At 34.2% G+C, this 22,022-nt stretch overlaps 3 protein-coding genes across 6 annotated transcripts in view; 2 read left to right on the top strand and 1 right to left on the bottom strand.

Annotated features, from left to right (window-relative positions):
• Nucleotides 1–890: 890 nt before the first annotated feature.
• On the bottom strand, nucleotides 891–7,700 carry LOC117120950 (cyclin-dependent kinase 9-like). The gene is made up of 5 exons (XM_033266047.1): nucleotides 7,676–7,700; nucleotides 7,482–7,527; nucleotides 3,735–3,816; nucleotides 3,338–3,428; nucleotides 891–2,731 (listed from the first exon to the last, which is right to left on the bottom strand). Exons 1-5 carry the CDS (start codon nucleotides 7,698–7,700, stop codon nucleotides 1,887–1,889), a joined length of 1,089 nt encoding a protein of 362 aa, XP_033121938.1. The 3' UTR covers nucleotides 891–1,886.
• Nucleotides 7,701–8,775: 1,075 nt separating this feature from the next.
• LOC117120949 (telomere length and silencing protein 1 homolog) lies at nucleotides 8,776–15,073 on the top strand (the record flags this gene model as incomplete). Its single annotated transcript, XM_033266046.1, has 9 exons — nucleotides 8,776–8,846; nucleotides 9,726–9,780; nucleotides 10,255–10,325; nucleotides 10,713–10,802; nucleotides 11,317–11,388; nucleotides 11,610–11,738; nucleotides 12,576–12,709; nucleotides 13,895–14,020; nucleotides 14,454–15,073. Coding segments are annotated over 9 exons (843 nt in total), but the record flags the coding sequence as incomplete, so codon positions are not given.
• A 3,886-nt stretch (nucleotides 15,074–18,959) lies between these two features.
• Nucleotides 18,960–22,022, top strand: part of LOC117120958 (gamma-aminobutyric acid type B receptor subunit 1-like) — a 29,602-nt gene continuing 26,539 nt past the window's right edge. For 2 of the 4 annotated variants that reach the window (XM_033266054.1, XM_033266055.1), the window contains exons 1-3: nucleotides 18,960–19,607; nucleotides 20,503–20,640; nucleotides 21,699–21,869. In XM_033266054.1, the coding sequence (XP_033121945.1) occupies nucleotides 19,362–19,607; nucleotides 20,503–20,640; nucleotides 21,699–21,869 (555 nt within the window). In that variant the 5' untranslated portion in view covers nucleotides 18,960–19,361. The remainder of the gene's footprint in view (nucleotides 19,608–20,502; nucleotides 20,641–21,698; nucleotides 21,870–22,022) is intronic. The other 2 variants (XM_033266053.1, XM_033266052.1) reach the window with 2 other exon arrangements.

The raw sequence follows: 22,022 nt of genomic DNA, 5'->3' as shown, positions 1-22,022 counted from the left end.
AATACTGTAAGATTGACTTTGAAATTATTTCAGTTAGGCAAAGCCGACTTAGGCAAGTTTCACTGTTCCCTGGTATAAGTCATTCCAAGGGTGTCGATCCGTGGTTGAAAGTGGGGGGGGGGGAGGACGAAATACAAAATAAAAAGGCCTTGGGCCACAGGGACCCACCGTCTAATTTATAATCAAACAGGATTGGCAGATAGGAAGCACACAAAACATTACTGTAGTTACTGTAGCATTTTTATTTCACAAACATAAAGGTGATTTACTTAATTTATCACTATCAGTGGCGGATCCAGGAAAGCATAATAGAGGGAGGACGGAGGAGCTTTCGCAGTTTGGGAAACTAGACCACCTCTCATCCCCACCATGGTTGGGGCTGAGGTAAGAAAATTTATGATTATGATACTTCTAGATAGCCAGAAATTGCACTCTTAGACCTAATTGCTAATTATAATTTTCCATTTTTTAAAATAAAATTTAGGGTGGGGCAGGTCATCTGTGCCCCACTTGAATCCACCGATTATTATGATGCCATTGCAAGATTGCATCAATGTAACAATGGAGCTTGAAAAAAGTATCACTACTTAAATAAACCGAAATAGGTAGACCTGTCTGTGTCAAAGGCTGTATAATTATTGTTTAATAATGGCTATATAAAATTCAGTTGACTTAAACTATAATTTTTTTGAAATTAGGAGAAATAGATATCTATGTATGCAGATAATATTAAACACTAGTATATACGTACGGGTCATAATAATATACAAAAGGAATAAATCTTTTATAGTAGAAATTGTGCGCTTTTGAGTTTGTAAAAATATTGGCCTAATACTGTAGGAATACACGCTTCCAATTTTAATAACGTACAGTACATTGTTTTCACAATAAATTTAGCACCTGATAACCGTTGCAACCATAAAAAACTTGGTTTTGGTCTGGAAAAACGCACAAGTGAACAGACAAAATTCAGTCATGCATAATTGTTGTTCTTTCCACTATCTTTGAAAAGTGGGGTTTTAATTTTAGAAGATTGGGGGGCACAATTGATATAATTTCCACCACCGATCGATACCCATGAGTCATTCTCTAATTTATTCTAAGAACTGTAAGGCCTTATCATAAATATTTATTAAATGAACTTGATTATATACCAAAAATGTAAAGTACTGTATAATGTTTGATCAAAGTAATAGAATTGTAATCAAGTTGACAATTTATACATTTATTGTACTCCAACAATGCCTGAAATTGATCATAATTTATTTAAGGATGTTACGTCCACTGACTTCCTAAAAATAATTTTGAAACATTTTAATCATAAAAAAATTTTAGTATCATCACTGTCAATAAACTTTTTTTGTTGCATCCCAATGACTTCCACAATAAAATTGCAACACTAATTATAAAAAATTAATTTTTCAGTATCATCACTCTTAATATATAACCCTTATCGTTGCACCTCAGACTTAAAGAAAATAATTTTGAAACACTAACCATAACAAAAAATAATTCTTCAGTTTCATGACTGCCAATATAACCCTTTTTATTCTACTGACACAATAATACTTTTTAACTTTAAAAAAATCTGTACAATAATTACTGTTTTTTAACAATATAATACAGTATGTAGAATGTTTTACTTCTTATTTTATATAAAGAAAATATTATTAAACTTTTCAGTATAGTAACTAAAGGAAAACAGTGTATTTTAATACACAAAACTGTAAAAAAAAAAAAAAAAAACAGTAAACCTTTCCTAAATGCATTAAAATTTAAACAAAACTTTTTAGATTTTTGCTCATCTCTTTAAATATTTCTAGGTCTCCTAAAAAATTAATTTTAAACCATGTATAATCCCCCTTATAAATACAGCAACAAATTTTCTAGAATACCCGGTCAAAGGTCATGTCAACACCATGCGGTGGTTTCTTAAAGTTTTGTTGGGACTGATGATGCATTCGTCTGCGTGAAAGTGCAGAAAATTCAAACATAGATTGTGTGTGCAGTGTAAGCATTTTAGCAAGGGTAGATGGCATTGGGTCAATCCAGAAAAAGTCGTGGTTGAGTGCATCGTCACTGTTTAGACGCTTTGTAGGGTCTATTGCTAATAGTTTATCAATTAGATCCAGCGCAATCTGATCTCGTACATAATAATGAAGTCTTTCCTTTACTTTCCTCCTGAGATCTGCTGGAAGTTTTATCTTCGAGAAGAATTCTAGTTGATCAACTGCAGGCCAAATTTCTGTTGTGATAGACCCGCACAAGTTCGAGATGAGATTCAGCTGATGTTGTTCTGTACTGCCTTGCATTATTGGGGTACGTGTCCACATTTCGGCCATGATACACCCAGCACCCCACATGTCAATGGGTGGGCCATAATTCCTCTCTCCCAGTAATAGTTCTGGTGGTCGATACCAAAGTGTTACAACTCGATTAGTATACCTGTTTGGCTGGTGTGGTTTAGGAAGGCTGAATGGTCTGGCAAGTCCAAAATCTGCCAACTTCAATGTTCCACTCTTTGTGATCAAAATGTTGGCAGTTTTCATATCACGATGTAGAATTTTATTACTGTGGATATAGTACATACCATTCAATAGTTGTTTCATTACTTCCTTGATTTCTGCCAATGAAAACTTCACCTGCTGGTTGCTAAGCAACCCAGCTAAGTCATGCTCACAAAACTCAAATACGAGGTAAATACTAGTGATGAAATGGTCATTTGGAGTACCTGATTAAAATATGGAAAGTAAAAATACTTAATATTAGAATTGTTATGTACGGCAACACTTTTTTTTATAACTTCTTTCTCTAACTTATTTTATTAAAGATTGTCACAGGAGGGTGGAAAAAAATCAAAATAAAATGTTGTTTTCTTATTCAGAGAGGAATTATGGCCCACCCATTATTCAGTTTTGCCAAAATCATCCAGGTGAAGAAAATTAAAATAAAATGTTATTGGTGAAAGTAAACAGTGTAGTAATAGGATGGTTAAATCATGGACCTTTTAATAGGTCTGATATATATAAATATATATATAATATCTTATTAATAGGTCCATGGTTCAATGCTTTAAATATAATTAGGAAGAAATATACATAGGCCTACATATCTTGTTTTGGGGATTTTAAGGCAGCAGAAGGTTTTTTCTGAAATTTCCTTTTTTTTTTTTTTGTGGTGTCGAGTGCGTTAATTGGCCAAAAATAAAATCTTTTTTTTATTTGAAATCATCTTATTATTGGCAGGCGGCGGTTTACTGAACAAGGTATAAAATAAGTCTCGCCCTAACTGTATTTGACAGAATTATCCTGTCTTATCTAACTATAGTGCAACAAACCTTTTGCTCTGCATATTTCAATCAAATGTGTAATATTTTCATGGCGTAACTGCTGAAGAATCTTGATCTCTCTTAAAGCTGTGATTGGAAACTGTTAAAAAACAAAGATAAACATATTATCATAAATTCCAACTTTATGACGTAAAATTTACAGCTGTATTGTAAAACCTCCGTTCAAGGTCTTAGATTTTCTAACTCTAAAACATACTTCTTTTTTTTTTTTGCTCCGGAACCTGGCTTTAAGTATTATTCTATAGTCACACCATATTTGCATATTCTACAGGAGAATTTAAATAATGATCGGTGTTGTTATTATTTAGTAGGATTCTGAGGTTTTTTTTATGTAGGCCTACTGTCAGCAGATGTCATAAATGATTATTTTATTATGTTTCCTTACCCCTTCTTTTTCATTGGCCATTAAAACTTTTTTGAGGGCTACAATTTTTCCCGACTTTCTGTGTCGTGCCTTGAAAACTTCACTAAAAATATATGAATACGAATTAATGTTTGTTACAAAAAAAGTAATATATTTTAGGTTAAATAGCATGGAAGTCAATAGACAGGAAACTCTTATATTTTCTTTCTCTATGGTCTGACCAATATCTTATGCACTTGTCAATTGTAGTCCCGGCCCCCCCGGACCCGTGCCTAGCGGGGATGTAATTTTCAAAATTGTTACATGCATGTAAAAGTCCCTGCCAGCTTCCGGCAGTGCGGGGTATCGTTTTAACGTATCCCCTGGCTAAGTCCCCGCCACTTACCGCTGTAGTCCCGGTAAAATGCCCCGCTAATAAATGATTGAATGACAAGAAGCAAGGAGGTATAAAAATCTAGTCTACATATAAATCGGAGAAGCACATGAGAGCTAGGCCAAGTAGATAAGCTTTCTTGATGGAAGCACTACGCATGCGTATCACTATGCAGCATGGAAGTTTGGAAAAGTGCGAACAAAAAGGAGACAGATTGACAGATTGGTCATAGAAAAAGAAAATAATTGATTGATTTGATTATTCAATATCAAAACAGAAATTAGGCCTAAATAAGAAAATGAATACATTACAATAGTAGAACACGTTTCCTTGCCTTGGCTCACATACTGGCATATTTTTGGTGCAACTCACTAGGCCTACTCACACGCGCCGCCACCTCGGTCCTCAGCGTTGTGAGGTTGGAGGTTCAATTTTTATTATGTAATTTATACCGTGATCTATAAAAAATGGAACCATGATGGTAGACCTAAAGTATCGGTAGGCAATTTTTTAATTACCAAAACAGACAATGTTGACTAAATGCCACAGCCCACGAATTTCACGTCGGCAATCGGCAATTGCCGACCATATTGCCGAGCCAGAATTGCTACCGGACAGCAATGCTGTCTAAATCTTTATTTGTCTTCATTTTACAGTATTATCATATTTAAAATGTTGTTTATTATCTAAAAACAACAAAATTCAACATATTGTAGGCCTAAACCTACCGTCCGTTTAAACTCAATCAAAAATTGACTGTCATATCCATGTAAACTTCAGACACACAGACAATGTAACCTTTGTACATCAATTTTCTAGGACCATTGCGTATAGAAATTCACCTGTAAATCTATTTCCTCGTGTGTGGACCAAACTACCTGCTGATGTGAGGAACTCTAAAATCTCTTACCAACTCTCTCATGGACATTCATAACTATTTTTCTGACAAAGATTTCTAAATTCTTTTTACTGACTTTATATATTTATTATTTATTGTATCTACACTGTTGAATTTATTTAATTAGTATACCATTAAGTTTATATGAACCTTTTTTTTTTTTTTTTTTTTCTAAAACTTATCTGTAATAAGATAATTTCGGTAATTTTCTCCTTATATAAATTATATATCAGTTATTACATAATAAGTAAGAGCAAATTTAATTTTTTTTTTTTTTTTTTAAATTATGCGATAGGCCTATTTCTGCTATTTATTGTATTGTATTTAAATGCCTTTTATGTTTATATTTATTAATGGGGCAGCTGACTGACTCTTAATGAGTTATAGTAAAATTGTGCTTAAGCTGCCCCTGACCATAATTTTTGTTGTACTGTACCTTTTGTAAATGTGTATTGGTCGCATAAATAAATGAAATGAAATGAATGTGTGGAAAATCCCTGATAGATCATTCTGGGCATGCGCATGGACGATGATACGATTGTAGCTTTTTTACGAAAGTGATACTTCCCATGCCAAAGATAACGATAAAACGAACACTAAAATTTTCTTATGTAAAACATATGTATTATACTACTATTAAATTAAAGTACGGCCATTCTTTCACCAGCAATATACTGATTTAATAGAGAAATTAACAAAATCACAATCTGTAGATGACGATGTAAGATCAAGCGTTCGGGAAAATCGTAGTTTATGCTATATAGGCCTAGGTAGTAAAAATTTGCCAAGGCTGCCGACCGCGAAGAATGTAAGGTCGGCAAATTTTTGGCGACCTAATTTTTTCCTAATTTCGTGGGCTGACTACAATTGACAAGTGCATTATCGTAACGGAAGGCAACTTGACATGGAAGCAGGTCAACTAGGCCACAATTCAACTCGGCCACAAGTCAACTCGGCCACAAATCAACTCGGCCACAAAAAGTTTGGCTGCAGTCAACTCGGCCACAAGTCAACTCCGCCACAAGTTAACTCGGCCACAAGTCAACTCGGCCACAAGTTATTTATAATTAAAATGAAATGTAAATATTACAGTTTCTGCATCCTTTTTCTTCAATATGATTAAAATGAAGTACACAGTATATTTTAGTAAAATTCTGATCATTGTCACATCCTCGTGAGATCGTTGTATACATTTCTTCACACTGTACTCTTATTCAACAGAGAAAACCCGCCACTTACAGAATGGAATAAAATCTGACAATTGTAACATTAACAATTTAATTTTTAAGCAATCTTAATAATCTGTATATTAATGTTTACTTTTGTTGACGTTAAAACACTTGACATAAAAAATGAGTACATACTGTAGAACTAATCATAAAAAATTGAAATAGAAAAACCACATTATGATTTTTTTTAAATGTTAAAAATTTATTTTGAATCCGACTAAAATCAAATGAATGCACGATGGCGTGCATTTCGATACTATTTTCTTCAGAACCACGCCCAATAATTAGGCCTACGTTAAAATTAGGTGGGGTGCAGCATCTGGTATCAATTATCCACAATAGGAACAATTGGTATTGTTGAGTGACAGATTTCAGTCCTTCATATTTGTTCGACCATTGGGGGCTTTGTTTGAAACCCGTCAGTGACAAGGATGCATCCAATGATGTGAATAACCAGTGACATGTCGGTCCTTTTCAAATATTTACTTTAATAATACTAATTAGTCATAATAACGACAATAAAGGTGATAACAACAACAATATTAATAGTAATATTTATTTTAACAATACTAATAGTAATTATATGGTAATAATAACGATATTTAAATATCTATTTTAATAATACTAATTAGTGATAATAACATTGAAGGTGATAATAGCAATAATAACAGCAATAATAAATTAAAGATAATGTTTATTTTTATAATAATAGTAATATACTAATTAGTAATAATAATAATTATGATACTTATAATACTAGGCCTACTTAGTAATAATAGGGTAATAATATCGATAATAAAGGTGACAACAACAACACCAACAACAAAAACAACAATAATAATAATATGAGAAAAATACCAATAAAACACCAATAACAATATTTTTATAATTACTATTATTAAAATAATAATACTAAGACTAATATATAATAATAATAATATGAATAAAAAAAATCGAGAATTTTGTATTATTTATATGGTAACAATAATAATATCAGCAAAAATTTAAACAAACATAATGTTATGCTACTGTAAGACTAATAATTAATATTAAAACTAACTAACGGTAATAAAAACAACAATAATAATAACAATGACACCAATAATAACAGCAATATTATTGTGGCCGAGTTGACTGCAGCCGAACTTTTTGTGGCCGAGTTGATTTGTGGCCGAGTTGACTTGTGACCGAGTTGACTTGTGGCCGAGTTGGATCGAATTCCTTGACATTCATTGAACCATTGAACACTGTGATGATATCGTACTCACCCAAATGTCCCTTGGCCAATCTTCAGCAATTGTTCGTACTTTTTAACTACCAATTGTTTTATAGTAATGTGGGGAATATTAATATTTTTTGTTAAATTGATGCTGGTTTTGGCTCCACCCAACCCTAGGCTAGCTTCAAAACGATGTATTTAAAGCTGATGAAAATGGTGTACCATTGGTGTTTAAACACAAACCAACACCCAGGAATTCCAAACCCATTGATTGCAGAATTGACAGTTCTCATTACTGTTAATTTAAATATTTTTTGTCATAAATGTATGATACAAAACTATTATTTGTGACTGGCTCGTGCAAACCCTCCGTTTGACACAATGTCTAATTTCCCACAAACACAAAATGTTTGAGAATCAGAGTTTTGAAAATTTTCATGTTTTTGCATTTTATAAAAGAAGATAATAATAATAATAATAGTGTAGTTTTATATAGCGCACATATCCATCTAATGTAAGATGCTCAGGGTGCTTGAAATGTGGACTAGGAACTCGACCAATGACTTTCTTCGCCCCTAAGGGTCCCTTCGTGTCTGTGCTACCCGGTAACCCGGTACCAGCAACACTCGTCGTCCACCACCACAGGGGCTGTCTGTTCCAGTACACCGGGGTAACCCCCTACTCGTCTCGAAGGATGTACTGGGTTCTTTATAGTGCACACGAACCATTGTATACACTGGGCCTACGGTTTATAGTCCTTATCCGAGAAGACTTGTTCTACCACCAGAACCATAGGCGAGCAGGCCATTCGAACCAGCGCCGATATTATGGCTATATCTTGCGGCGTCCCTGCTAACCGCTCGGCCATTCGACTCACCAATACAGTATACAGTATATTAAATTTCTATAAAATATCAACCACAAAATCTAACTGGAAATTTTATTAAAAATATTTTAAAAATACAAATAAAAAACTGTTGATTTTGGAATCTTTGGAAGCTGTTTTCTCAAAACCTATATGGCTGATACCGAATGAAATAAATATTCATAACTTTGGTAATACCCAACCAATTTCCATCATGCAGAATTTAAAAATACCAAAAACTCAATTTTTGAATTTTTCCTACAAACAGGGTTTTGCCAGAGCCGGTCACATTTATTGATGATTAAAAACCAAACTTCAGTGTTTGGCTGTTCTGCCTAGTCAGCTTAACTACTACAAGAGACACAACTACAGTACAATAGGTTTACATATCTAGAATGTTGAATTTGTAAACAACAATTACTTTATTAAATAATGGTCTGTACTGTATTGTGTATATTTTTTTTTCTTTAAATTTTACATAAATTGTAGGGCTATTCTTGAGGAAGCAAAGGAGGCTCAGAAGTTTAGAGATAGACCATATGGTGTAAGGTAAGTGAAACCATGTTTTTTACATGAGAATAATGAGAGTCAGTGTACTGTAACACCTACTGTACATACAATATTTGTGTCCTGAATACATTTCTCTAAATTCATAGTTTATAAGTGGTCTTACTAAAAGACACACTCCATTTAAAATCAGCATTTAGTTTTTATAAAGGAACTATTTTTTAACTACTTAACTTAAAGTCAGGCTCTGGAGGAAAACAATATTTTGTAATGTTGTTGTACAACTGATTTTCTAAGACACAAAAAGCATATTTGACTAAAAACTCGGGAAAGGTTCAATGAGATATAGATTTTTGAATATAAAAGAACTGGGGGAAGGTAGAAAAAGGGGTGGTGACATTAGTAAACAGTGAAAATATAATTGAAGAATTATGGACTATAATAACAACAACTATGAATGCTGCCCTCAATGTAAATTGAATGCTGCCCTCAATATCCAGTGAGCTTGTGACTGACATTCATTGTTGTAATATTATTATTAGGTTAAAGCTAAGCAGGTATTGCTCTTGCTTCTTCTGCTGACCCCAGTTCAAACTCAGCTAGTGTTGGGTTTTAATTGGAGTATGATCGCTTGGCTCTTTGAATAACCCTCATATAACCCTCAATTAAGAGTTACAGTAGACGAGTTTAAGGACAATGTTTGTATTCATATGTGCCCATTATGTGTTGTAGTTGGGTGGCTCTGCAGCTGCCGCGGGTCCCCGCCTGAATTTCTGATTTCAATGAGTACCAATTAAGAATAATTGTTATAATTAGATTAGAAAACAAAATTGCATATAAAATAATAAATGCTAATATTTGCTTAGCTGTGACTATGTCTGCAATATCTGTTTGTGAACATCTAACAGTTTTATTCTGCAGCTCTGCAGCATTAGCAACAGGGAAGAAACTTTCCAAGGAACAAGAAGTTAGTAATGTAAGTATACAGACACTCTCTGAACTTTTTTAATTTGATTGCTTTGTTCCTCAAATAATCCTTAATAAGGCGGAATAATAGGGGAAATGTATCTATTATGCTAGTACAGTACTGGAGCTGTACTGTGGCTGACTATGGGCCTTCCGGGCCTAGCCAAGTAGAGCTCCCACCTTACTCAAACAAGGAAGGTGTTAAGTAGGGTAATTTATACAACTATAAAAAAATTTCGTTCTTTTTTATGTTTGATCGTAAAGTGATTTTGTATATTGATTTGGCACTTTTCAACGCGAGTTTGCATCAGGAAAATATCACACAAATCACTTGCAAATTTTTTTTTGCAAGTATTTGGGAACATACTGAGTTATGGGACGGTAACATGTCAGACGTCAGGTAGGGAAAAAAATTACTTCTATGATTTGGCACTTGTTCCTATGTCTTACATGTTTTGTGTATAAAAATTTGTTTATACATTAGGATGATCCATTCAAGTTAAAAACAGGTGGATTGGTGAGCTACCAGGAAATCAAAGATAGGAACAGGGACAGGTATTACCAATAAGATTGCTTCAGTAATTCACCCTTGCCATCATTTAAAATATAAATAATAAAAATATTTATTGACAACAGTAATAATAATGGTAATAATAATGATATTATTACTAATCAGTATTGCTTTTTCACATTTCTACCCCAATCATTGGAATAATATCTAAAGAAACCTTACTCCACTCACTGGTGGAATATTCTGTAAATCTGCAACCCCACCCACTCACAAATTTGAAAAGGTTCACATTGAAAAATATTTCACTGAAACCGAAATGAACCAGTTAGTCTGTGTTTGGACATTCATGCACACAACCCCCCCCCCCCCACAGAAAAATGGCAGTCCTGAATACATCCCTGTTGAAAAATATTGTTTATTTTCTCTCTCAGATCAGATGAAGACAAAGGTGACCGTGATGTTTCTAACATGAGCAGCACATTTGCTGCAGAAACGAATAAAGGAGATGAACATGCTGATATGTGAGTGCTGAATAGACACACACACTGGGACACACACTACACCTACATGCACACCGATGCATACTTATGTACACAATATAAATAACAACAATATCCTTGCAAAGCATGCCGGGAATCACCTGTATAAGTTACTGTATATCCATAGAACACCAGGAACCCACCAAACACTTCACTTCTGTTACCAATATTCTGATGGAAAAACGCTGAATTTGATCAAACAAAACAAAAAGTGAATTTTAAGTACATGGAAGAAATAGCTACTAACAATCATTATAACAAACTTATCTAAATTCACTTATCATTTCTCAAAATATAATAATTGATTATCTTAAAAAGGAATAGGTTTTTATCATTCAGTGACTAAGACATATGTTATTATGTACAAGATATTCTTAAGAAAGAGGAAAGACTGCTGGTGAAAATAATGTCAATGAAAACCAGAATAGACTGAAATATAGATAAGAATGATATAATTTATACAATGGTTTATACTACTACAAAATTTTCTTTTTAGGATGAAGTACATAGATGAACAAATGGCATTAAAGAAGGGGCTTGGCAAGGATAAGCAGGATGATGGTGTAAAGTAAGTGACAAATTCTTGTGACAAGTTTATATTAGTGACAAATTCGTTATAAATTAACCATTGATACCATAAGATTTTCATTTTCAGATTAGAATAATTTATAACCTTTTGAACAGTGGTCATTTCATTACAGTATATTACATGGTAAAATTACATGGTAATATAAAAAGTTTAAATTTATTTTGCAGTTACTACTATTATTGCTATTGTTATATTATTAGGTACAAAAGTGCTGAAGATAAACTGTATGAGCTGCCAGAGCATTTACAAGTGGCTCAGAAAAATCGAACAGAAGAGATGCTGTCCAATCAGATGCTTTCAGGGATACCAGAGGTTGATTTAGGGGTAGAGTAAGTATAGATTTAAAGAAAGCTGTCTAGGTTTTCCCTAATACTGTAATAATAATAACAATAACAACAGCAACAACAAGAGCACTGAGTAGAGAGCATATCTCCACCCACCACCCCAGTTTTTATAAATTAAATCTCTCAAAATATGTTCCTAATTTACTTGAACCACCACCACTACCGCCCCAACTCACTTTGCTCTGCTCCCCTTCAAAAACACACAGTAACTCGCTCAAATACTTTTTACTAGCTCCGACAAGGAGCTCTAGGGGTACCCTGCTGATTGATCAATTAATAGATTCTTTAGTATGGGTGGCCGTTGGGGCCAGTTATTTTTATTATTATTATTAGAGACCAATTATATTTATTATTATTATCTCCAATGAGAAGCTCTAAAAACACTTGGCTGATTGATTTGGCGCCAGTTTTGAACGGACATAGCAGAAAATTTTGTACACATAAACTAGAGGTGATTTCCAGCAAACGTTCACAGCCCTTTTTTAAGTTGCGCCTCAGTGTGCCCCATACGCTACAACAAAAAAAACACATACAAGGCCTTTCTTGTATGTGTGATCACCAACGATGTAGCAGGATTTCTTAAGCTTGCCGCGTGTGCTAGGCTGGGCATAGCAATATAATATTCTTTACAGCGTCATAATAAACAGTTTTAGAACTTTTTTTTTTAGCACACAAGCCACAAAACATACAGGTCTCGATAACAATTCATATATCGAATATAGAGGAAAGTAAAATAGGTTTTTTTTTTAATTGCATGATGAACAAAAAATTATTTTCATTGTGCAGAGTAATCACTATATGATAATTTTTTGTTTTCTACAGTGCAAAGATTAAAAATATTGAGTTGACAGAAGAGGCTAAGCAGAAACACATGAAAGAACAAAGATCCAAGAAGAAAAATAACACGTCATTTGTACCAGCAAATATGGCTGTTAATTACGTACAGCATGCACGCTGTAAGTTTTTTGTTCGCACTCGATTTTTGTTAAGTTGTTAAGTACCAGTTTAATAGATTGATTGATCAATATATATATATATATATATAGCTTTCTTAGCATGTTCACCACCAACTACAATCATTATCATGTTACAAGGTATAATGAAGGCCATCACTTATGTATTCTTGTAAAGACATTAAGTCTTTTGAATTTGTAATGCAATATGCATTTTTGCTATGGTGTAATGAACAGTAACAAGTACCATTATTACATTAAACTACAAAACCTCATAATATTCATAACATCCGGCATTTCCATTTTAATTATATTGTATCTTTGTTTTTCAATAATGCTGATGTGATATAACCTTAGTACTTTTTGTTGTTTATTGTGTAGTTGTGTCTTAAAGCAAGAGTAATTTATAATATGAAAATTACAATAAATGAAAATGAATGAATGAAATTTAAATTACAAAGTGTCTAGATGCAAACTAAATGTCTCAAATATGGTAGTATATGACAAATACTCACTGTTGTTTCTTCTCCGTCCTTATTAATTTTCATCTTTTTAAGATTCCCTGATCTTTATTTAAAATATTAATATTCTCCCAGTATTGTATATGCTTTTCTTGTGTTATATGATCTGTTAAGGCCTGTTTATACTTCAACGATAACGATAAAAAAGCTAAAAAGCGATTGTTCATATATATAGAAAACAAAAGAAATAAGAGAAATTTTTACACTAGGACGATTTGGTAACAATTTATTGTGTATACGATAACAAAATATTTTAACAAATCAAATCAGATGGTGTCATAATCATGGAAAAATCATAAAATCGTTGATACTACTACGATTTTAAAGTTTTTTCATGATTATGACGTCATCTGATTTGATTTATATATGTTGTTATCGGATAACTGATAAATCGTTATCAAATTGTAAAAACTTCTCTTATTTCTTTAATCTCCTATATGAACAATTGCTTTTTAGCTTTTTTTATTGTTATCATTGAAGTATAAACAGGCCTTAAATCTGATAAACTAAACTCAATAGTGTGTATTATAAAGCAAAATGGATATTTATGTGTAAGATATCAACAAACAGTAAGTAGGCCTAAATTTAGTCAATTGAGAGAAAAATTGATATTTATGTTAAAACCAGATAGAATTGTTTATTCATTGGTAGTATGGTTTTTTTTTAGTTTTATATGATGATTCTGGGGGATCTAGAAGGCAGCAGCAGCAGCAGCAGCAACAGCAACGTAAAGAGGAACCTGCTAAACCCAAACCAGTCGTCGTTGGTGATGCAAATGCATCGAAACAATCAGGTTAGTTACAATATTGTGTAGACTGTTCCAGACAGGAGTGTGTAAAGTGAAGCACCCAGTACTGTATTACATAACAACCATGTACTAAATGTTATATCCGTGGCACCTCTAAGTGGCCAGAAATTTCCTCTCTTTATCAAATACTCAAAAATCTTTCTCAAGTGAATGATGGTGCTGTATACAGTTTATATTACATACATCTGTCCTCGTTTTAGCAAACGATCTTCAGCAGACCCCCACCTCCTTTGATATTTTTAACAACAGAGGACAGAGTCCATACATTATCATCATTCGATTGAGGAGGATCATATTTGCATTGGAGCATAACATGCTCTTTCAAAAATCTGTTCATTTCAGATTATCAATGATTAAGTGCAGGCATTTGTAATGTCAATGATAAATCACATTATTTATCTTCATTTTCTTTCTTCAGAAACTGAGACAAAGCCACAAAAGCGTTCACTATCTGAGAAAGCAACAGATGACTATCACTTTGAAAGGTTTAAAAAACATCTGAGGCGTTACTGATTGCAAATATTCTGCTTATACATCATACACATTGTAAACGTAAATCATTTTTTGGAACCTATAGATTTATTTAACTTAACACCAGTGAAGAAGATTACAGTGGAGTCTCAATGATACTGAGTTTATGGGATGTTATTGTAGTGAGGAGTTATTAATAATGTGTAACGTTGTAATAATGATGAGTGGTAATAAGTATGCCAGATGTCAAAGGCTTTAGAATTGAGCAAGAAAATTGTAATATTTTTAAAACCATGAATATAAGAAAGTATAGAAAGATGTAAACTACGTTTGAACAACATAAGGAATACGAAGTACATGAGATGAGGACATTGTACACCATATAACAATTTTACAACTTCATGTTATGAAATTTGTCATTTAACAAATTTCAAAGGCAAATGTAATAAACGCAAATATTTGAAGAATATAAATGTCCTTTGAGTTACTGAGGATGAGGAGGGAAGAACAAATGTTATTTAATAAGAGTAGAATCAATATCTACAAGTACAATAGCACTGTAAAGTACTTTTGTCTTCTGTATTTCTTTTGTAACCTATTTATAGCATTGGTAATAATGAATAACATGTATATATCAATTAGAACAGTTTCATATTGCTACCCAACACGTAATACTATTTGAAAAGGCCTACTGTAATAAGTCAATTCATATTTAGAACTGCGCATGCTCATACCCAAGGTCAATCGAGGTCAATCCTTGATACAAGCATGCACAACTCTAGCTACGAATTGGCTTATTGAGAGAACAATAAATAATAAAGTTTAATGTATGGTAACATTAACAATCCCCCCCCCCACCCCAAATAAATAAAATCAGTTATCAACAATCAACACATTTTCTCAGTAAAATGGCTCAAATAGATTATCGAGTTCCAATAAGACCAAAGACCACTTTACAGGCAGATAACATCTTATTTTATAACAAGATACCGGTGTTTTCTGTCCACAAACATCTGAATTAACTGTAATACACGACTCGAGTGCGTGCCTCTATTATACAAGTATGATAAAAAGTGTAAAGATAAATTGGTTTTCGGCTCATGAAGTAGGTAAAGTAGATAAATCGAAGACAATTATGTTGTTATATTTCTATCGCAGCGATTCATATTAGATACAAGATACAAGATAGCTTTATTGTCAAATTAAAATATGAAATTTGTTTTTCTCATGGCAACAAAAGTACATAAACAACAAAGAAACATACGATCAATGATGATTAATTTTACATCACATGTACTGTATTAATTAGATCTCTATGTTTGCCGAAAATCGTTAATAAGAGATCATGCTCTAGTTTTTGCGATACTGTACAATGAAAAAAAAACAACAAAAAAAAAAACGGTACTCGACAATAAATAAAGTAGTAGTTCTACATCAGTAGGTCGATGCATTTCTGGTTCCATTCTACACTTAGATACTGATGAGATTACATTGAAAATAGCCCCAGGCCGACGTTACTAAGATTTTCTATAATACGTTCATGCGTCCGTTGGCCGCCGAGAAAACGTTGCGATGCGGGGAAAGTGACACATGATTCCAATTAATTTCCAATATTTATAGCTCTGTAATTCCTGTAAACCGGAAGAAATATATCTGATTCGCACACCAAACCTCGCGATCGCGAAGCTCGCACGCGGGTCTCACTCTTCCGGCAACAAACAGATATGACCTACGTTGACCTAAATGTTGACCAATCATAATCAAGAAAAGTTTGAAAACCGCAGTACGTACCGTGTAAAAGTCTACTTTCAAATAGTGCTGAACTTTTGGTTATAAAAAACACCTTTATGTACGTCCTATTTTGGTAAACTTCTAGTATGTTGTTTTACATATAATGTTGCAATTTTGTCCAGTCAAATCCGTATTTCCGGTGGACTACAAAAAGAGGCACAGATAGCGCCCTTTACTGATTTGTATGGAAACATTGCTTAACTTATGGGATGCTACTGAATGTGGGCCATAGTACCGAATAGGACTAGCCACACCGGCTAGTCCTACGTCAGCCTCTTTTCACCGTCTGAGAGTGCCATTTGCGAGCTTCTAGAGGTGCCTATTCTTAAAATTTGTTCACCTTAGCCCCAACCATCATGGGGCTAAGGTGGGCGAGGACTACATATTGGCAATGGGCCCACCCGTCAAAATGTCTGGATCCGCCCCTGCAACCATGGTGGCTGAGGTCGTGTGGATTCATGCATCCCCTACCTCCAAATCCTGCATCCACCCCAGCGCTTCCCCATACAATGACGGATTCAGGGGGAACCCAGTCGGCCCGGGTCCCCGTAAATATTTCAAAATTATGTTTAAAGAATGGAGAAAAAACTTAAAATTATATTCAAATCCTGAGAGTGCCATTTCCAACGTAATCTGAGTTTTTCTTGCCTCTGTCCCAACCATGGAGGGGCTAAGGTGTCTATATCTGAAGGAGTGTGACCAGCGCAAAAAATGACATTCTGCTTAGGGGCGGATCCAGAGATGTCCAAAAGGGTGGGCCGAAAGGAGGGGGGGGGGCGAAAGTTGGGTAATGGGTAATTTCATCAGAATTCTGCTAAAATTCTGTTAGAATAAGTCGATTTCTGCTAAGAATAATTCTAAATGCTAAAACGGTCAAAATTCTGCTAAAATGCAGAATTCTGCTAACTCTAGCAACTATGATCTGAAGGTCCTTCTCGGGGCACCCTCTATTTCGAATTTCTAGATCCACCGCTGCAAGGACGACCCCATCTGTGCGAAGGTCAGGGAAAATCCTGGATCCGCGCCTGCAAAGTACCTATCAGAATAACATAACAATTAAATAATAAATAGCACGAAATCAATAGTACTAGTAATTGGTAATACTAGCCAACGTTATATTTAATACTGTAATGACCATCAACAAAAATAAATAAAAATGAGAAACTTATTTAATAAAAGATAGATAAGTAAATATGTAAAAAAGAATAAATAAATGAATACGCAAATATATAATCAAAGATGCAGATGGCTTAACGCAGGTGGTCGAAAGTAGTTTTAAAAGACGTAGTGGCATGTCTACGCCGAATTATGCAAATCCCAACACGCTGATTGGTCGATGTGGCTTTACCCTAACCTTCTCTGCCTATCTTAATGCACTATAGAATGCCGTAAGATCGGCGTAAATGAAGAAGAGACTGAGGAGAATAAAGCGTGGGGCAATTGGAAGTCTGATGAAAGAGTGAATAGTGGAGTGCAATGCATTGCATCGGGCAGGGGGAGGTGAAGAGTCGGACGAGGTCGACGTGTATTAAATGGCATATACTTTAAGTGAATCAATTTAATAATAAAATGAATAATTTTGTTTAAGAAAATAAAGCAAAGAAAAATTCTTCTTTGTTCTAATTATTTTAGTTGAAGGTAATTAGCCTGTCTTTATATTCAACATAGTGAGGGTTGTTGGGTTATCTAGCAAAGTTTAGAAAAATCGAGTAAAGTGCTTCTGGAATGATTCAATTTGGGAAATGTTAGTTTGAAGATGTGGATTCAAGACTACCAAGGAATATTCGAGTATTGGACGTATTGGAGAGAGTTAAATAAAACTAAAGAAAACGGATGGCGATTGCATAAACGTTTTATAAAGCAAAGAGTTTGGGATGCGTAATATTTTGAATACGATCCATTTCAGATTGGAGGAGAGGGTTATAAATGGTAGGCTCAAGTGTAATCATTTTACCAGATTTCTTAAAATTTGCTGGATTATCAGAGAAACATTGTATACTTATGTCATTTGAATGAGAATAACATTGTTTAAAGAAATTATTAAAACCTAAATGTCATGTGGCGTCTTCAGACTACAATTACTATAAGTAAAAATACTTTCTAGTCAATAATGCACTGTTAGTCCTTGTTATTTGAGGCGAATAATCGCGGTTCAAGCTCCGAGAGTCCAAATTATTGTAGCTATTATCAGTGCATGGCATTCGAACCTACGAGGGACATTCAAATAATTATGCACTCTCTAGGGTAGAAATGTGGATAATGTGTCTTCCTCAAGGACGAACCGAATTGCGCCCATACTGAAGTACGCAATCTCGCGAATTAGTAATTGAGCTTGATGTGGTAGGTGGCCCGAGAATTAAAGCTCCGCGTTCAAATTATTGTAGCTAGTTACTAGTGCATCGCATTCGAACATACGAGGGGTCCATTAATAATCATCATCAAGGGTAGAAATGTGGATAATGCCTCCTCAACACAAATAAGTGACTGAAGTATGAGAGTCGAACTCCATCGAGCTCATTGAATTACGCAATCTCGCGAATTAGTAGGCCTAAATGAGCATGTGGTAGATAGGTCAATTTCCACTGGCACTTAATCAAGAACAGAAGTCGTAACGCGTTATAAGTGCGAATATTACACATTGACTTTCTATTATATTGGATGAACGAATATCCTTAACGTTAATAGATCGTTTTGCTATTTTCTCAATCGGTGAATGATTAGTTCTATTTAGCTGTGCTGCCTGGAAGTTCATCCTACTCGGTCATGTGATTCGAGCTTCAGTTGCAAACGTGAAAAAATGACGTGTGCGTAGATGAGTTTCAAATGAGTGCACTGTTGGGTGGAGACGGATTGTACGGATTAATTCTCAGCGAATGACGAGTTGTAAGCACTTAATTTAAGCTCAAGTTGAATTTCAATCGAAGTCGGTATTTAGTTGATTGTTCAATCTTCGCAAAGTATTAGCTGGCGAAATTGGTGGGTTTTTTTCGGATGACGTGTTTATGTAGGCCTGTTAATTGAATGTTTAATGTCGGATTCTCGATCTCTATAATATTTCAGAACAATGTATATTAAATCTCGGTCAGTCGTCAGTTGTTTATACATTCTCATCTTCTCTTGTTTAACGTATGGAACACTATCGCAGAACGATACTACCAAGACACCTATTTATATTGCTGGATTTATGCCATTCCCGGACCCTACATATGACCATTTGGTGGCCAGTGTCCTTACGGCAATTGACCACGTAAATTCGTTTGACAAAATACTTCATGATTATGAGCTTCGTATGATTTGGAACTGGACAATGGTAAGAAAACTTTACAAATGTATAAGACAAACAAGTGCAAATACGTACACAACATAGGGACGAGACTATGGTACCACTGAGCAGCGAAAAAGTGAACAGGGTAGTGAGGGATTCTAGGGGGAGGGAGTGCAGCCAGTATGTATATATACTGTCTCTTATACACATCTAGATGTGTATAAGAGACAGATTCTATACTTATGTTATTTGAATGAGAATAACATTGTTTAAAGAAATTATTAAAACCTAAATGTCATTGGCGTCTTCAGACTACAATTACTGTAAGTAAAAATACTTTCTAGTCAATAATGCACTGTTAGTCCTCCCCATCTGGCCTTACTCTATTTCGAATCCCTGGATCCGCCACTGCTTGGGTTGGGGTCGCATCCCGGGTTGCATAGGTTCCCGGTGGAATTTCAGAGTTCCATTTTAGGGAGGGTGGGGAAAACGTAAAGGATTAGGGAAGCACCAGCTTTTAGGTAGGCCTATACATGATAGATTCATGATTGAATTCAGTAGCTCGTGTTCTGTAAGAAAAGGATATTGCTCGTTTCATAGTCACAAAAGTTATCATTAATTTGTTGGCAAAATGGTTTTACAAAGGTAATATGAATTGAGCGCCAGTTAATTGGCGAACAAAAACATATTTTTCACGTTTTAATTTTCACATGAATGATATTTAGCAACTAAACTTGACTGTTTATCTTTAATGACAAAATGTTTTGAAACGAGTATTAACAAACAAGCAAGAACATAGAACATGTCAAAACATTTCTTTTTCATCCGGATCTTTGCTTTAACATGGCGATATAGGCATAAGTATATTACACAAATATTGAATAGGCCTAAACTAACTTTCTCTTTTATTGCATTACCGTATGTTGTTAATTGATTTCAGGCAGATCCGGGCAAATCACTGCTTACATTTTACGAGTTCATCAACAGTCCACATACAATACTGATGGCTTGGGGACCGACATACTCTATTGTTGGAGAGACACTCAACGTTGTTGTTTCACAGTATAATATAGTACAAGTAAGATTTTTCATCTTCAGATGGATTATTAGTCTGACGACGGTCGTATGAAGCATGCGCATGCGTGTGTGCCCGGCTTCATGTAGCATGGCTGATTCTAACCAACGTAGTCCATTATCCAATATATTTCTTTGACAAAAAACTGTTGAAAATGCCCATATTTGTAGGCACAGGTTGTGCCTATATGTGGTTATGATGTGATGTCATCATGACCATATTTAGACATGTCACATGTTATTTTCAAATAAAAATTGATAGTCTGGACACACTATCAAATTTTATGTGACAAATTTATCTGATGTGTCCATTATATGGATATGACGACGTCATTACACCCAACTATGGGTATATCACATTTGTTGTCACATTTGATAGTGTGGACGCTTTATACGCATGTGCGTCGCCTGGCTCCGTGACGTCGTCACTTTATAATTTAAAAAGAAGTATGTCAAAAGATGTTATTTTACCCCTATGTAAAAACAGCAAGTGATTTATCAGTTTCAACTGCCGCTAATGATTACAATAATATAATTTCGTCGTCCTCCTCCTCATCACCCCATCATCAACATGATCATTTGTTATTTTAGGACATATAATGTGGAATATTATTATTAAAATGTTTTAGGAATAGAAAGTAGGAATTTACTTTCTATAACATTTTGAGGCTATATTCGATACATAATGTCAATAACGATAAAAATAGAAATAATAATAACAAACATGAACAACAACAACAGCAACAACAACAACAACAACATGACAATGGCAATGACATTGGCAATATCAATTTCTATAACCGTAGCTAAAACGATAACCATAATATCATACCCATACCCATTATAACTATAACCGCCGCCATTACTCATAACCATCCATTACTCCATAAACAGTACGCACCCATAACCATACACATAATCATAACCACAACTATATATTTATAATCATTATAACCATTTAAAAAAAATACTATGATTAATATGTTAAGCACATTTTTACTAGTGTTTTTCTACATGTTTATGATTATTTTTCGAGTCATTAATGTTTATTCTTTGTTCCAGGTTGGAATTGCTCAGTTCCAAACGGACGATTTATTTATGAGGGATTATCCATACACCATCCAAATATATCCGAATGCAAACATATTCAACCCTGCCAGGATTTCACTTTTTAACGAACTGGGATGGAAAAGAGCCTCTATCATATTTCAAGATGTTGATCTTTTTAGAGGGGTATGTTGTAGTAGTAATTATATTTATTTATTTATTAAAGGCCTACCTATTTATTGCATATTGCATTACAGTACTCTTTTGGTGGGCGCTCTCATGTGGTCCAAGGGCGACGTCCCCGATAAAAATATTACAATTTAGGTTAAGGGTTTTAAA

The sequence above is a fragment of the Anneissia japonica genome, unplaced genomic scaffold (genome assembly GCF_011630105.1).
Source record: "Anneissia japonica isolate Jap-2015-1 unplaced genomic scaffold, ASM1163010v1 scaffold1239_len605302_cov174, whole genome shotgun sequence".
NCBI classification, from domain to species: domain Eukaryota; kingdom Metazoa; phylum Echinodermata; class Crinoidea; order Comatulida; family Comatulidae; genus Anneissia; species Anneissia japonica.
The sequence above is the reverse complement of the archived record's forward strand: the minus strand, read 5'-3'. Positions and strand labels throughout refer to the sequence as shown.